The 16997-nt window shown below is 39.7% G+C and overlaps 1 protein-coding gene and 1 long non-coding RNA gene across 2 annotated transcripts; one reads left to right on the top strand and one right to left on the bottom strand.

Moving 5' to 3' along the window:
- Positions 1–11359: 11359 nt before the first annotated feature.
- Positions 11360–12576, top strand: LOC124687846 (probable high-affinity nitrate transporter-activating protein 2.2). The gene is made up of 2 exons (XM_047221582.1): positions 11360–11678; positions 11971–12576. The coding sequence occupies exons 1-2, from the start codon at positions 11540–11542 to the stop codon at positions 12420–12422; spliced, it is 591 nt and encodes a 196-aa protein (XP_047077538.1). The 5' UTR covers positions 11360–11539; the 3' UTR covers positions 12423–12576.
- Positions 12577–14794: 2218 nt separating this feature from the next.
- Positions 14795–16070, bottom strand: LOC124692730. Its single transcript, XR_006999655.1, has 2 exons — positions 15419–16070; positions 14795–15094 (listed from the first exon to the last, which is right to left on the bottom strand). It is a non-coding gene; the product is annotated as an uncharacterized LOC124692730 (long non-coding RNA).
- Positions 16071–16997: the final 927 nt, after the last annotated feature.

Raw genomic sequence — 16997 nt, 5'->3', positions numbered from 1 at the left:
TTGTATCTTTTCTCACTTTTTTCACAACTATTTTTTTCACAACTCTTTTTCACAACTCTTTTTTAGGCAACTCTTTTTTCACTCTTCCTATTGAGGATGCTCGTTGCTGAAACTTCCACCATGATTAAGCTTGGCTTCGGTTAGCGGCCCATTACTCTTCTCTAGTAATGCATGCTTACTTCCTTAAATAACCTCTACTTATTTCACAAGAATTAGCAATCAACAAAACAAAATAAATGATGATCAATGCAGGGTGCAATACCCCAAAATTGCAATGTTGAAAGACTTCCCCAGTAAACATGGTTACGGTCTAGCTCATTACTCACAGTTAAACCAACAACATACATAGTGGTATTTCCTACCAAACCTTACTTTCTTATGGGCTTTAAATTACACAAAAAGAAATTTTTGAAAAGGTTGGAGGCAAAACACACACATTATGCTTGGAATAGAAAGTAGATATAGGTAGGTATGATAGACATTGAATTTGAGTTGAGCTTGGAAACAAGTCTATGCTTGTGTAAGAATTCAAATCTTTTTGCTAGCAAGAAGTCTAAAAGCATGCAATAGTATCCATAGGCTACTCATTCATTATCAAGCAATGATACTTAAAATTAAACATATATGTATATTAGCAAGAAGTAGCACTGAAATAATGCACATAACAAATCATCACTCAATAGAGCATGAAATAAAATACACAAAATAAATTTCAGCTTTTAGGCATTCCTCCTTTTCTTTTATAAGTATGCAACTTATTTAACTTTGAACATTCAGAGATAAAGAGTTTGGTCCAGTATCTCATCCATATGCATTATAAACACTCAATATGATGGTCCTCTCATAAAACAAAACAAAACAAGAACACTGATACATCTCAAACGTATCTATAATTTTTGATGCTCCATGCTTGTTTTACCCCAATTCATATGTGTTTTGTTTACACTTCGTTGCACTTTTACATGATTTCCGGCACTAACCTATTAAGAAGATGCCATAGTGTCAGTTCCCTGTTTTCTGCTGTTTTTGTATTTCAGAAATGTTGTACCGGAAATATTCTCGGAATTGGACGAAACAAAAGCCGAAGTCAATATTTTACCGAAATGAAGACGAAGTTCGGAGGGGGGACGAAGAGGCACACCAGGGCGCTCACACCACCCCTAGGCGCGACCTAGGGCTAGCCCGCACCTAGGGTAGGTGTGGGGCCCACAGGCGGTCCACCGACCTTAATCCTCTGCCTATTTATACATCTTCTCGGGAAAACCCTAGAGACCCGAGCCTCCATCCATGAACGTTTCGTCGCGGCCGCCGAACCCATCTCGGGGGGTTATGAAGCTCTTCCTGGCACCCTGCCGGAGGGGAAATCATCGCTGGAGACATCTACATCGCCATGCCCGCCTCCGAAGTGATGCGTGAGTAGTTCATCCTTGGAATATGGGTCCATAGCAGTAGCTAGATGGTTGTCTTCTCCACTTTGTTCTTCATGTATCGATCTTGTGAGCTGCCCTACATGATCAAGATCATCCTTATGTAATCCTATATGTTTGGTTTGCTGGGATCCGATGAATATTGTATACTATGTTGAGATTGATTATATATTCATGTCATGTGTTATTTGTGATCTTGCATGCTCTCCGTTGCTAGTAGAAACTCTAGCCAAGTGGACACTTGTGACTCCAAGAGGGGGTATTTATGCTCGATAGTAGGTTCATGCCTCTAGTTTCCTCGGAGAGTGACTTTATAACTTCTAAGGTTGTAGATGTGTTGTTGCTACTAGGGAGAAAGCAACAATGTTTTATCCAAGGGTAACTATATTGTTTACTTTACACACATTGCTTAATGCGATAGCCTGTTGCTTGCAACTTTATACTGGAAGGGGTGCGGACGCTAACATGAAGGTGGATTATTATTCATAGACGTAGTTGAATTACAGTCTATGTATTATGTTGTAATGCCCAATACCAAATATCATAGTAATCCTCTTGTCATGTATCGATCGATATTTTGTTAATTGCCCATCTGTAATTTGTTTACCCAACATGCTATTTCTTTATGGAGAGACACCTCTAGTGACCTGCGGACCCCGGTCCTATTTCCTTTACTGATAAATTCAAGTGCAATCTTGTTCTGTTTACTTTCTGCAAACATCTCTTTCCACTCGATATGTCTAATCCTTTGTGTTCAGCAAACCAGTGAGATTGACAACCTCACTGCGAGTTGGGGCAAAGTACTTTGGTTGTGTTGTGTGCAGGTTCCACGTTGTTGCTGACGCCGATAGTGCGCCCTGCCACTAGCTAGTTAGCCAGCAACACCTTAAGAAGTCACGCCTTTCTCCGACGTACTGGTCGATTAAACCTTGGTTTCGTACTGAGGGAAAATTTGCTGTTGTGCTCATCACACCTTCCTCTTGAGGTTTCCCAACCGCTTCCACAACAACGCTCGGCAAGATTATCTGGTGCCATCACCGGAGCACCATCAGACGCTTCAAGTTTTTGCAAAAATTCTATGTTGCTAAAAAAATAGAGTCCAGTGGGGTGTCATGGGCATCCCCAAGCTTATGATCTTCATCATACTTGAATCATCTTAGTGTGATATTCCTCCATTTCCTGTGAAAAAACTTCAGCAAAAAGAGTGGCGTTAGAGGTACAAAGAAATCATGCTTGTTGCTATTTTACTCAAGAATAAAATTATATTTTCATGAACTAGAGAGAACATAATGTTCTACTCATTCTAGCCTATCAAAAGTTTCATGTAAAAATTATTTTGATACTCAAAAGAATGGATCTAACAAAGTAAGGCAGTTGTCCAAAATTTTGCTACAGTAAAATTGATTTTTTAGTACGACTTAGACACCTCAAAAAATTAATCCAATCAACGTGAATATAGAGGATGAAAAGTTCCAGCTACTGTATTATTATCAAGATTTTAGGAGCTACCAGTAAGGAGAAAAAATCGTGCACTAAAAAGTGCAGCGCAGAAATCAGCAACTCTGTATTATGTTTGCAACTTTAAACTTCCAAACGGGTAAAAACTTGATACTTTATTTAAAAACCAGAGAGTAAAATAAAATAAAACTAACATGCTACAACAATCCTGCAGAAATAAAAACCACAAATAAAAACATCTCGGGTTGCCTCCCGTAAAGCGTTTTCTTTATAGCCATATAGCTAGGCTTACTTACTAGATTCAAGTGTCATGAAAATTATGTGGTAGTATAAATGATACCTCCTTCTTCCTTGGAAAATGTTCCATACACTTCTTATGAGAGAACTGAAACTTGACATTCGCTTTTTTGAATGATAACTCCTGTTGTTCTCAGAAAAGGTCTTCCAAGGATTATAAGACTAGAGGTATTTCTCCCCATGTCCATCACAATGAAATCAACAGGTACATATGTCATATGCAATTCAACCATTACATCTTTTACTTTGCTTATACCCTTTTTACGTTGAATCATTAGCAAGTAATAAATCAATAGAGAATTTTTTTCATATTTTTGGGGTTAAGTAATTCATATAGCTCTTTTGATACAACAGAAACAGTAGATCCTAAATCTAGAATGGCATGATGTGTTTCTTTTCAATAGATATTAAAATCTTGGGGATCCATACATCTCCAAGCTTAGGTAATATCATGGCCTCATTATTATACCTTTGAATCTTTTCTTTAATGACATAGTTAGCAATATAGGAACCAAAACCAGCTTGATTAATAATTATAGTGGGATATTTAGTAAATTTATCAAGTATAGCAATCAATTCATTTAAGCTACATTTATCAAGATCCAAGAGTGGTTCTCTAGCTTCACTAAGCATTTAACTTCTTCAATTTTCTTTGCATGTTTCAAAATTTTCATGCCTATCATCAAAATCATCTTCAGGAACTTTGGATTTTTCAACACTTCCTATAATTTTTACTTCTATGAGGAAACCATCTAGCATAACAAAAGCGTTTTGGGATGTTAAATTCATAAAGCTACCCCCACTTTGATTATCAAGATACATTTTACAGGTATCTCCCAAACCACTATAGAACAAATATATTAGCATCCAATCCTTAAAACCACTTTTTGTTCCATATGCAAGCCCTCTAAATCTTTCACAAGAATTTAACAAAAGTTCATTTTTATTCTGCTTAAAGGAAGAAATTATTTTCTAATATGGCTTACTATTTCAGGTGATCCAAATCTTTCTACAAAGGCAACTTTAAAATTAAACCAAGAACTAAAGTTTCCACGTGGCCATTTTAAAATCCAATCTAAAGCTTTACCACCAAGAGAATAAGGAAATTTTTTAAATTTGATAATATTATTGTTTGTGTTCCTCACATTAAGAGTTTTGCACTTATCATTGAAGCTTTTCAAGTGTTCCATAGGGCAATCACCGGGTCTTCCATAAAAGCGATGTTCACAAATGAATTTGACTACTTTGGGATCAATTTCAAAAGACTCGGTAGGTATAGCATTATCTTGAGGAAAATTATTCACACTAAAAGGCCAATGAGTACTTCTTTCCATGATCTTCAAAAGATAGTTGCTACTACTACTTATGTGTTTTTAAATTTTTAAGAAAAAGAATTAACAAGCAAACAAAGACTAAAAACAAGAAAAATAAATTATGATTCAAAATCTAAAAGAGATAAGAGAGCTCACCGTGATGTTACCTCCCCAAGCTTTGGTGATATACGGCGATAGAAAAAGTTTGTATTCGCCGTGGGAGTTGCTTGGAGCTTCTCACATAGCAACCGCTACAATGTAACTCTTCTCAGTTCCCCGACAACGGTAATATAAAATATTCTTGATGACGTTGGGACTGCAAGTGCAAAGTGTTGTGCCAGCAAAGTATTTTCTCCACAAGGGTGACTCGAGGGTTTATATCGAACTCTCAGAGAACTGGACAAAAGAGTATTCTCTTCTGCCTTGTTCTAGCAATCATGCAAGTAAAATAAAAGCATTGTGTTCCCAACTCCACCGCGTGGGTGTCAAGCACAAGGTTTCGTGTAAGTAAATAACACAAGTAGAAATAAAACAAGTAAAAACTAAACTAGATAAAATAACTAAGTAAAAAACAGTAAAGAGTTTGATTGTTTTTTTGTGTTTTGGTTGCAAATAAGAAAAGTAAATATTTTTGTATTTTCGGATTAAAATAGTGCAGCAATAAGAAAACAAGGTAAAAGCAATATAAAGGTGTTTCTTATGATAAAAAGTGGACCGGGGTTCATGGGTTCACTTGACTATTTTCTCTTAAAGTTGTGGTGGACAAATAGCAATTCATCAATGAGATATGAATGTGCATATAATACTATATGTAAGATCAGAATTAATATGGGCATAACATCCTAACATAGAGATGATGCAACACACCTCTATTATACACCACAAGAAAGAAATTTCACCAATCTTATGTTAAGAATTAACAAAGCATAGCAATCAGTACTTTGACATGAATTTTGAATATCAAATATGCTACCTTGAACAAACAAGATCACCACTACTGTCACATGATGAACATAGCACATGCATTCACTTTATCCCTAGTGAGGTAGCAAAAGAAAGGCAAAGCCATAATATATCTTGAACATATGTCACTATCCAATCACTAAAACCATGGTACTCCATCTAATGTACACATCACCACGCTCTGGCACATATGTTTGATCGGGACAAATACTTAAGATCGGGGTACATAATATGCATATATCAATACATCTCACAATATAATATGATCATATCTCATAAAACAATATCATAGAATAAAGATCCACCACATAGGTATTACAAATATGACCACAATCATGATAGGCATCTCATATGGAACTACAAACTATTAAGAACATGAGAGAAATAGATCAAGCTACTTCCACAAACCCGTAGTCCAGAGGTGTACTACTCCCTCTTATTCATGGTGATGATGATGAAGCCTTTGGAGAAGGTGGAGATCCCTCCGGTGGTGATCCCGACGGAGTTTCCCCCTCCAATCTTCTCTGCAGCAGCCTTCATTTTCGTGTTTCTATGTTTATGCGGCGCTCTCCTCCTAAGAACTCTTCGGGATCATATATATAGTCGTTTTTAGGGAAAAATACATCGGTTCACGAAAGAATCAGGGCAATCGGATGATCGACGGCTGAAAGAGGGGGTGGCGCGCCCTAACTTCCTAGGCGCGCCACCTGGCCTCTTTTGGCCCTCAAGCCTCCCCAAGTGATCTTCCATGGCCCAGGGTGCTTCTCCCGATGAAAAAGTGACGGTCAATAAATCCCAGGTCAATTTGATTCCGTATAGGTATCTGAAAATGAAAAATACACAAAATAGGGTTTTCCTGTTCTGCAGTGTTATAACCCAAATAAAGGGGATCATTGGTAAATCCCCATAAATCAATATAAAACATGGTATTATCATCGTATATGTTGAAAAAATATGGGAATTCAATATGATAAAGGATAAAGTTCATGTTTTCATTTTACATGCATCACCATCGCATACCTGCTAGTGGCAAGACCATAGGAGAACCCTTGGCTTGAACCTTTGCAGGGGCGACACTCACAAAGCTCTAGATACTTGGGTCCAAAGACACAAGGCCAGTATTAGGGGCAGAGACTTGGGTCATCACGGGGTTGGGTGGCAATGACTGGCTCTCATCCACATAGGAAGGATCTAGGAGTCCCCAAGAGGGACAAAAGCTTGGGTGAAATCGTTGCAGCACGAGTCCTGCAAAGAAATGCATGGAAACATTGTAGTCGATTTGGACATGAGCATTGAAGATATGATTGGACATAGACATTGCAGTTCGATTTGGACATGAAGAAAGATGTACATGAACCCTAACCCTACCATTTGTACCATCAAAACAGGAACAAGATCAAGTTGAACCTAGCATTTCTACCATCACGAAATAGTCAACATATAACTCAACTTAGCATTTCTAGCATCTCAACATTGCAGATCGATCACTACACAAGAAGCTAAATCCTACTAGCACTTAGCTCACACTACAACCGACCAAGATATACTACTCGGAGAACACTCCAAGTCTAGCTATGAACCCTACCTGGAGAAGTAGCGACTTGCCATCATCGATGGAGGTGGATGACGGAGTTGAGTGCTTGAGGAAGAGTACCGGTGGATTTGCACTGCCTCCCTCGAAGGATGTGCCAAAAAAACGTCCTAGTCTAGTTGATGACATCACTGTAAGCGTTGGCTTTACGCCATAGTTGGAATAGTACTGATTATTGTCATGGGTCTAAAATATTTGCAACATATATTATGCAGGAAAGTGCCATGTGGAGTCTATAGGTCGAATCTCTTGATGGGAGCAAGATGGTGGTTGCACAAGGGTTAGTGCAACCAAAAACAACGGAGGATCGAGAAGATCCACTATGTAGGTTTACCAGCAGAGATATGGTGAGGGTTGTGGTGAGTGAGGTTCCCCAGCCCTTCCGCACGTGAAGATAACTCACCCGCCCAACCCACAATATGTCATACTTGTTCAGTGCAAGGGATATCTCATCAAGTGAAAGAAGTCAAACATTGAGTTGTCTCCAACATCCAGTCAATCATGCTAGCCGTCATCCAGCAGAGTGACTCCAACAGGCGATGACATGGTTGTAGACAAAGAGCCAAACCGTCCACTTCAGTAGTCCCCCAAAATTAAGGGGTGCAATTCTCAGGTAGATGTGACTGCAATGGAAGTCAATAATAAGAAGAACCACACTAGTCAGCTTGAGAGGAAGAACGGTAACAATAAAAGTCGAATCATATAACCCTAGACAGTGCATCTATGACCTGACAAGGACATCATGTACTAGGTCCTTATCGGACCCGTTCAGTAAATGTGACTAGCAGTGTCCTTTCTAAGAAAGTCCGGAAGATGCGTCGCAAACTGGAGAATCTGCAATTCAAGGAACACGTCACCCATTTAACATTCAAGGGGCCGAAGGAACTAACCACCTAGGGCATGGCGTGCAAGTTCGTGGATATCCATAACATATTGGACCAAAGTGTGCTCGATGCGTCGCTTGTCAGGCTTTGGTCGATGTACCAAACCAGTTATTGTACACGAAGGAATGTCGTATGCGCAGTCTTTGATCCTTTTCACTTCAACGTGGACAACGTTAGGATAGAAAAGGCACCAAAATGATGGTAGAGTGCCTATACAATGCATTTTGATTTCATAACAACGAGAGAAGTACTCGTGCCCTACAAGAGCTAGTAAGTCATTCTCACTATAAATTTGTGCTATCTTTTTCCTCTAAGCTGACTGGCATATTTGTTGGAAACAAACCTAGCTAGATGATATTAATTGATAGAGAAGAAGAAAACTTTATTTAGAGTTACACGTACATGCATGCTAGTTTATATATCCATCTGCTGATTTGAAAAGCTCACTTGCGTGCCCATCTAAGTACAAAATACATAAACAATCACGCACTTAGTTATTTTGCATTTTCCCCTCTTGTCTGTTTAGCAAAAAAGGTGTGATCGACTTGGTCTGCAATCTGCCTTAATTTTCTACTTTTTTAGCGTAAGATATTTGAAGAATTAGTTCAGTTATTTGGTGCTCTCGTATCAAATTCCTTACTGTATGGAATGCATTGATATTTTAGTATGCATGTCATCACAATCTAAAAGTGGTCGTCCTATAAATAGTTTATTTGCATATTGTGTATGATTAATACATTGTTTTTTGCTCATATGTTTGCGCATGGACCACTGGATCCTAATAATTATCGCGTTCATAGAGCAAACATCCTATTAATTGGATTCCATGGGAATCATACAATCCACACAGAGCGGACATATGTTTTCATTTTTTAGTCAGTCTTTGTTCATGTTTTAAATTTTGGCAAGGGTATCAATAAGGACAAGATCAATGACAAGGAGATTCAAAATGTTCAGTGCCAGCTATATTCGGCAGACTGCTATGTCTGTTGACTGCTGCCTTTTGTGGCAACAAATTCGTACATTTCTAGGAGATATTTCTCGGTGTTACATACATCGAAAGATGTTTTTCAGATATAGAGAAGACTGAGTTTGACAATTATGAACAGTTTGAACATATCCAACACGCTTTCGTGAGCATCATCTAGAATCAAGTCATGGTGAAAGGTGGGATTTTCTACTATGGTGACTACACATTGCAGAGCCCTTGCTCATAGGGACTTTGCCTTCCAATCGAGGTAGGCTTTGTTCACTAGCACACCTGATGCATCCTTGTTCCTTTGTGCATTTTTATATAATTAAGTTGGACATCAAGTATTATAATACGTCAATGATTTTTTTTGTTCAAAGCATACAAAAGACATCACTCTCATGATCTATGTGCTCGGTTTGGTTAAAACTAATGCCTTGATTTCGAATTTCAACAATTTGCAATGTATGTTTCATAGGACTAGTGCACATTGTTGTTTCTAAGTAAACCTAATGTTCTTTCTGTCTATGCATATCTATATCTGATGTCATACTTTTTTTGATTCAGTTATTTCTTCTTTGAAGTTTAAAATTAGCACACAAATAATCGTCAATCCATCTTCTGCACAGTGATCTAATATCATACAATTTTTCATGTAGCCAGCAACACTATTGGTCTATTTCATAGGTACCTATTTTATCATGTCTTTGGTTTCTATTCTTAACATTTTTGTAGTTCATGGGAAGCATTTTCTTTCATATTTTGCCTTGGTATTCTGATATATCACACTGAATATTATATATTTTAAGCTTGGGGAGGTTGTTGATACATCTACGTCACGTGGTTGTTGACAGTTCTACACCACCTGATTTCTTAATTATCTCAAGCATGATCTTGTTCTATTTTGCTTGCAACAGTGTCACAATTGTGAAGATAGAGCATATGAGGATATCATCCACATGAAGACACAGAAGATGCTATCATCCATTTGAAGATACGGTATGAAACTATTAGCCACGTGAACATGATGATATTTTCTGTGATATTATTGTTCATAGACCTTCGAACTTGTTGAGCTGCAAACTTTAAAAGAGGTAATGAACGGAGGAGCCAAGAAAAAATTATGAAGGGGGCCGACCAAAGAAGACCACTCTTGTGCAAAAAAAAAATTGCAAAAAAATTATATAGTGGTAGTGAGAAATGCAATTTTCACTAATTATACCACTATTAGTTGTCACAAACCATTAAAACCTGGGAGGAGGAGGAAGCGGGTTCTGCATGCATGCGAGAATGACAACCTGATAATTCTGGTCGTCAATGAAGATTTCAAATATTCCCACCGATGATGAAATGGTTGTAAGACTGCATGTCAGAGGTACATTACTAATGGCAGATGATTGTGTCACTGGTGTGTCAAAAATTCCTTCCCATCTGGCGGTTGTCGAAACAACGAATACGTCACCTAATATCTATAATTGACGGTAATATTGTTCCAATCCTGGTCATTTGTGGCTTTTGTTGACTATCATTTTGTTATGTAGTTTTCATGAGTACGCTCCTTTATGAAATTGGTAGTCACAAATACGTGTTTTCGGCAAAGCATCTCGCATCCGTCGGTGGTGTACATTACCAGTGGCTATATATCGATGACGTCGGCGTCAGCAATGCGAAAACGTGCCCATCACTGGTAAGCCTTTTTCAGGTAGTGAAAAGTTCGCCTCTTTCGTCCCCCATGGGCCGCATAAACGCGAAACTTGGGTAATGGTGTAAAAAGTGTGAGGATTTTAACAGGGCCACCTTTCCCGGGGTCGTCCACTCTCCGCCTGTTCATAGCCCCGAGGTACTCCTGTGATCTCGGCCTCCTGGTGAGATCTTCTGCCTCCTCTGAGTACCCTATATTCGGCAACCCCGTTAGTGATCACCACCATCGACTTCCTACTAGACAAGCTTCGACAACTCTATAGAGAATCGTATTTGCCACCGGCAACTCATCGCCAACCCTCGCACTAGTTGTTTTTAGGTTTGTACTTAGTGATAGCTCGAGTGTCTTGTTGTTCAAACTTGTGTTGGGCCGGAGGCCATGTTATAATTGTAAGCTGGTCTTCTCAGCATATCCCTGATGTTTGTTTCTATTCATGTGAACTAGTTAGGGTTTTATTAATTTAAAACCGGGCTACGACGGCCTTTTATCTAGAAAAAAACATTGAACTGAACAGTGAAAATTGATTGTGTGGCCACTTGGTGCTTAATTTGCAGTCGCCGCTTCTCACTACAACCCCGGGCTGGACACTTTTGGCCCTCTAAAACATCGAAGACCCTCGGAGGGGACAAAACGCGAGGCGAGTACCATGACGTGAGATCTGGCTTCCGACCAGCTAAGCCAGTTTCCGATTCGCTTGATCAGACGGGCGCCTCCTCGGCCCCACGAAATACGGCACTGGCAGCTCCTGGTGATCTGCCTCCTCTCCTCGCCCACGGTCAACACCCATGGCGCTCGATCACCTATATTATACCCATCCGTACTCCTCCATCTCTCCAGATCCCCCACCAAAGCAAAGCAAAGCAAACCTCCCAAGCTCCTCTCTGCCTCCTCCGATCGATCAAGCAGCCAAAGCACTAACTAGCCGCTCGTAAGGATGGCTCGGCAAGGGATGGCCATGGCGTTGCTGGTGGTGGTCCTCGCCGCAGGGTGTTGGGAGTCGGCGAACGCCGCGGCGATGCTCTCGCAGCTGAAACCAACCCTCGCCGTCACCGCCTCCCCCACTCCCAACCAAGGTACGCACGCCGTCGTTTATGCTGCCTGACTTGCGCCGAATGTTCCTTTGTTTGATATACGTCACGGATTGGCATATATGGCCATGGCTATGTATGCAGCAAGTTAATTAGCATGCTATTCCAAATATCCGACGGCAGCCGGCCGGCCAATAGAAGAATCTTGGATATTTGGATGCTCAAAGTTGTCAAAATATAATTCGTACACCGATTTTTATATTTGCATAACACTAGTATTTGCGTTTTAAAGTTGTTAAACTCTAAGTCTCTAACACGCATGACAATCCATGGCCAGTTCTCCACGGCGGCGAGGACGTGATCACCGTGACGTGGTCCCTCAACGCGACGGCCGGCACCGACGCGGAATACAAGAAGGTGAAGGTGAGCCTGTGCTACGCGCCGGTGAGCCAGAAGGGGCGGGAGTGGCGCAAGACCCACGACGACCTCAAGAAGGACAAGACCTGCCAGTTCAAGGTCACCGAGCAGGCCTACGCCGCCACCGGCACCGTCGAGTACCGCGTCGCCCTCGACATCCCCACTGCCACCTACTTCGTGCGCGCCTATGCTCTCGACGCCTCCGGCACGCAGGTCGCCTACGGACAGACCTTGCCCGGCGCCACCTTCGACGTCATCAGCATCACCGGCGTCACCACCTCCATCAAGGTCGCCGCCGGAGTCTTCTCTGCCTTCTCCATCGCCTCGCTCGCCTTCTTCTTCTTCATCGAAAAACGCAAGAAGAACAACTAAGATCGAGACCATACGCTCAAATGTTTGTGTTGTACCGACGAATCCATGCCATATGGGTGCAACAATCTTCATGTATATCTCCTCTTTTTTGTTGTGAGCGTGTAAACTACTTAAATGTATGAAATAATTTGCGGAAGAACTTGGATTCCATAAATTGGTGTACCGTCTGTAGTGGTGCTCTTCGAGTACCGTGTCTCGATTTTTAGGTATACCCTTCATTGGCTTTATGTAGCCATGGTATACTTCTACTTGTATTTTTTTGTTAAAAGCATATCTAGAGATTACTCGGATTTTCTCCGAAATGAAAACCCATGATCTTGCTTTGGTGGTTAAAACGGCTACAACAAACGCTTGTGCAATGTTCCTTTCTAGAAGCGCTCTTCTTATAAAACCTCTTTCACAGTTCAATATTGCCAATGGTGTTGCTGCTGCTACGAGTCGCATATCACTTTGACAGGACTGGATCTTTTTATTATGTTTTCTATCGGTTACCATTTTTTTTGCGAAAATAGCTGTTAGCATCTTTGATATCAGACTAGTTCTTAACAATATGCTATTACAAATGCCAGGTATAATTAGTACCATATTTAAAAAATCGTCTTATTGAAAAATAATTTTGTGCCAATTGTATCTATTCATGAGCTTAACCAAAGTATTGAGTCAGGACACCGATATACTCTTGACTTTGGACAGGATAGTAGCGGTGTAATCAGAGCTGATACGAACAGCGAGCTACCACACTAGTAGCTTTGTTCCGTACCTCGCATGGTTATTCGTTCCGTAGCCGTACGATAGTACCATCCTAGATCCGTTTCCCGATTGTCTATACTCACTCATCCTCCCTAACCACGTTCATACATGTAAAACGAATATATATGCATTATGCTTGAAAGTTGAAATAGCAAGCAAGCACGGTTCCACCGTTCCCGGAACAAAATGGACAAGCATGTCATGCACATAAGATCCAGTGCGAAATTGTGGTTCGAGATTTCAACAAGGATGATAGGAGCAAGTCACTAATTGTCTAAAAATGCATAACTGGATAGTCTCCACCTGTATCCATCTCAGAGTCAACTTTGTGTTGAAGTGCACGTATGCGATACTCCTTCTAGGCGCACGGAAGGCCAAGAGACGATACATTACATTGTTTTCTAGCGGCTAGGAGGGACAGGGAGGAGCTAATCAGTAATCACCCACTAATTTATTCGGTTTCACATGGAGGGGGTACTCCAGATTGAAGGTCAGATTAACAATGTCAACTCTTCCCTCAAAATTTATGTCCTGGTGAGCTGTACCTTCTGAAAGCGATCCGTGTGCTTCCACATTGTCAAACAAGTTTTGCCTTTCAAGATATTTCCAAGATGGTGGTGACCTGTACTTTTTGTTTTTGTTTTTATTTTTGTTTTCTTTCACATGTAAAACAGTTTGAATCAACAATCACCTTACCTTAGTCAACAGTGCACATGGGGTGTCCCAAGTGGTATGACTCGGTGACTAGTAAGAGTACTTATCATGTACTGCTTATTTTATGTACTCGCTCGCTTATCCTCTACTCCATGCCGACCAACACATGGAATCAGTACCGTCTCTGGTATGAATATGACTCGTAGGAGTACTTATCATCTACTTATCTAGGGCATCTTTGTTCATAGAGAAGTGGAAGAAAACATAAGAATGGGACCTTTATTTTTGCCGACACTATCCTTCCATTTAATTCAACAGAACAGAGCAAAGAAAAAAGAAAACGTCTCTTGATCTTAGATTTGAAAACAGAACATACGAGTTTTACAATCTACTTGGACCTCGTTCACATGCATATTAGTGGCACAACAGCGTTACAGCCTAAAAAAATTTAGTTTGTCCTTAATTACAATTCATTTATTCTTCCTACTCTTGTGAATCAAACACCAAAGTCTAAAATTTCTGCTTTTCCCAATCTACCTGTATTCATAGCACATACCTATTTCTGTCTTTCAGAAACATAGAAAACAAAGCTACCCTTATGTACAGGGCTTTATGCACCTACTCATCCTCTACTGGAGTATTTGTAACCAAAACAGAAGGAATTATTCAGTAAAAAAAAAAGATTTGGAACCACATTAAGCAGTGTACTATGCTAAGCAGCACAGCTGAAGATCTCTTTTGTTGCGAGAACCGCTTTATCTGTAAAGATGCCAAAAGCCTCTGGCTCTCAGAATTAATACGCATACATATGGCATGCGAACTCAGAGGAAAGAAACATGTATATTTTGTTTGTTGGTTTGGGTTGCTCATCAGGCATATCGCTCGATAAACGATAGATGTATATTATGATGGATCAGCAACACAAAGGCCTCCTCGTACCACATGAGAATGGAAATGCTGAAACAAGATTATGCATGAAGAATATTTAGTGTATCAAAGGTTAGTAACAAATGTTTTGACATGGAACAGTGGGTAATAGAGAAAGAGAAGAGAAAGAAGAAAAGAAAGAGGCACCACCTTAGAGGTGGTAATAAATACAGCTTCGACACTTGTCTGTCTATGATCCTCTCCACTCTTCCAAGGCAAACAAAATGGGACTCAAGCAGCCAGAATTAACAGCTTATTTGTCCAATTATTTGATAACTGAGATTAATTATCAAAAGAAGATCCGTAAATCAGGGTTTCATCATCTCTGTCCTGTTGTCGTCCTGAAAAACAAGTACATAAACAGTTTAATGTACCAATAACATTAAATGGAAAAAGGAGAGAAAATATTTGTAAAATACAGTCCTTCTAAGTAAATCAATGACTATGGTTTGTAATTTCGACTAGCTGATGCAAAATGATTGGATATATGCAAAAAAATATAAAAATATTCATGGAAATTAAGAAGCCTAGAAGGGTGCAATATTGTGATCAATGTGTGATCACTGGCCAAGAAAGTAACTATCAACTAAGAAGTGTGAAGTTTGGTTTTGTTTGTATTTGGACAAAGTTCATGAAATTAAGCAGAGCATAAGGAACAAGCTAACCTGTCTGAACTATTGACACCAAAAGAGCCTCTATCTTTGCTCCCCTCGAATCCCCATCTTTGCTCCATTGGTTTTGGATAGTGCTCTACGTTGTCAGGGAACATGGCCTTTCCGCCAACTCTGTGGTATGAGATCCCTCTGCTCAATTAGTTAGCCGTGGTGCAGTAACGCTACCAGCTCAAGAATAAGGCCTTTGTCCAAACCAGATCTTCTCATCCCAATGAGGTGAAATTTGAAAGAAGCTTTCGATCTGAGATATCTTCTCAAATAAACCTTTTGCAGCTCATCATTATTGTTTCCTTCAGTTTCCTTTAGGTCCACCTTAACTAGGTTAATCTCTTCTTCCAACACCCTCTCTTCATTGTCTCTGGTCTGAAATATTCAAGTGGTGTTACCTGTGTTGAAATAAAATGGAACACATGGAGGAAACAGTGCATCACAGGGATATAACCTCCATATACAAGGTATTATGTGAAACCTTGAAAATTACAAAAAATAAAGTATAATATAACAAGATGCTAATCCAATAGGCATGAAGTTAAAGCTCCACTGGAAGATGGCCCTCAGAAACTACAGGAAATTTCAGTGGTAAGGCCAAAATGCATGTATATGTATTTTGACAGGATTAAAGAGAAAAGTCAAATTACTTGGGTGGAGCATCTTGAGTGCACCATCTAGCTGAGGAATAGATTAATTGGATCACCTGAAACCACTGGGTCTATTTAACTATCATCTAATTAATCAAAAACATAATGGTAACTGATAAGTAGATAGCAAGGCTGAGCTTCTATAAGAATAGCTAAGTTTGAGCTGAGGAAGGTTCACTTTCTCAGAGCACCTAACCAAGTGTTAAAGTAAGGTTCACTTTCTCAGAACACCAACAACACCAACGCAATATTTTTAATGCTACGGAAGTACCAATTGTTGATAGATATATTGAAACTAGACATGTACAAATGGACTCATACACATGAAAGGAAGAGAGTATCAAAATTAAGGAGGTGCTAATGTTGTTATCTTCATTAAACCTCTCGAGATGAGGTGCTGCACTGTTGATTCTAAAGGTGTCAAAATTTGTTCAAGGCTTTCCACATCTTAATCTGATGGTCAAGGAAAATGACACGGGGGAAACTTGTTCGACAACAGATATGAAGAATAGAGCCAGCAGGAGCATAAATGATCCAATGCCGATCTTACTATCTAGACAAATGCATGACAAAGAGTAGACTGATTAGTATCGATTACAGTATCACAGTAAGTAACCAAAATATTGTCGTTGTTACTGAAGTAAAACTATCAACTGTTGGAATATTTGCTAACCATGGACATCAGATGTCATCAGATATCATGGAAAACCTGAGCAAACAGCAAATGGTATAGTTTTCTAGTTACTGAGCTAATTTTCTCTATAACTAATAACTTCGTGAGTCATCCATAGCAGTTCCACATATGTGGCAGTGATGATCAAACCTACATGATGTATTAGGAGCAAAGCGAGTGGTGCACATTTATTTAATTAAAAACCTTTCATATCGGCAGCAAGATTTCATCCAAAATGGTGGTATGACAAACAACAAGA

Source organism: Lolium rigidum, chromosome 2, assembly GCF_022539505.1.
Source record: "Lolium rigidum isolate FL_2022 chromosome 2, APGP_CSIRO_Lrig_0.1, whole genome shotgun sequence".
In the NCBI taxonomy this organism is placed as follows: Eukaryota; Viridiplantae; Streptophyta; class Magnoliopsida; order Poales; family Poaceae; genus Lolium; species Lolium rigidum.
This window is presented reverse-complemented; position numbering and strand designations above follow the sequence as displayed.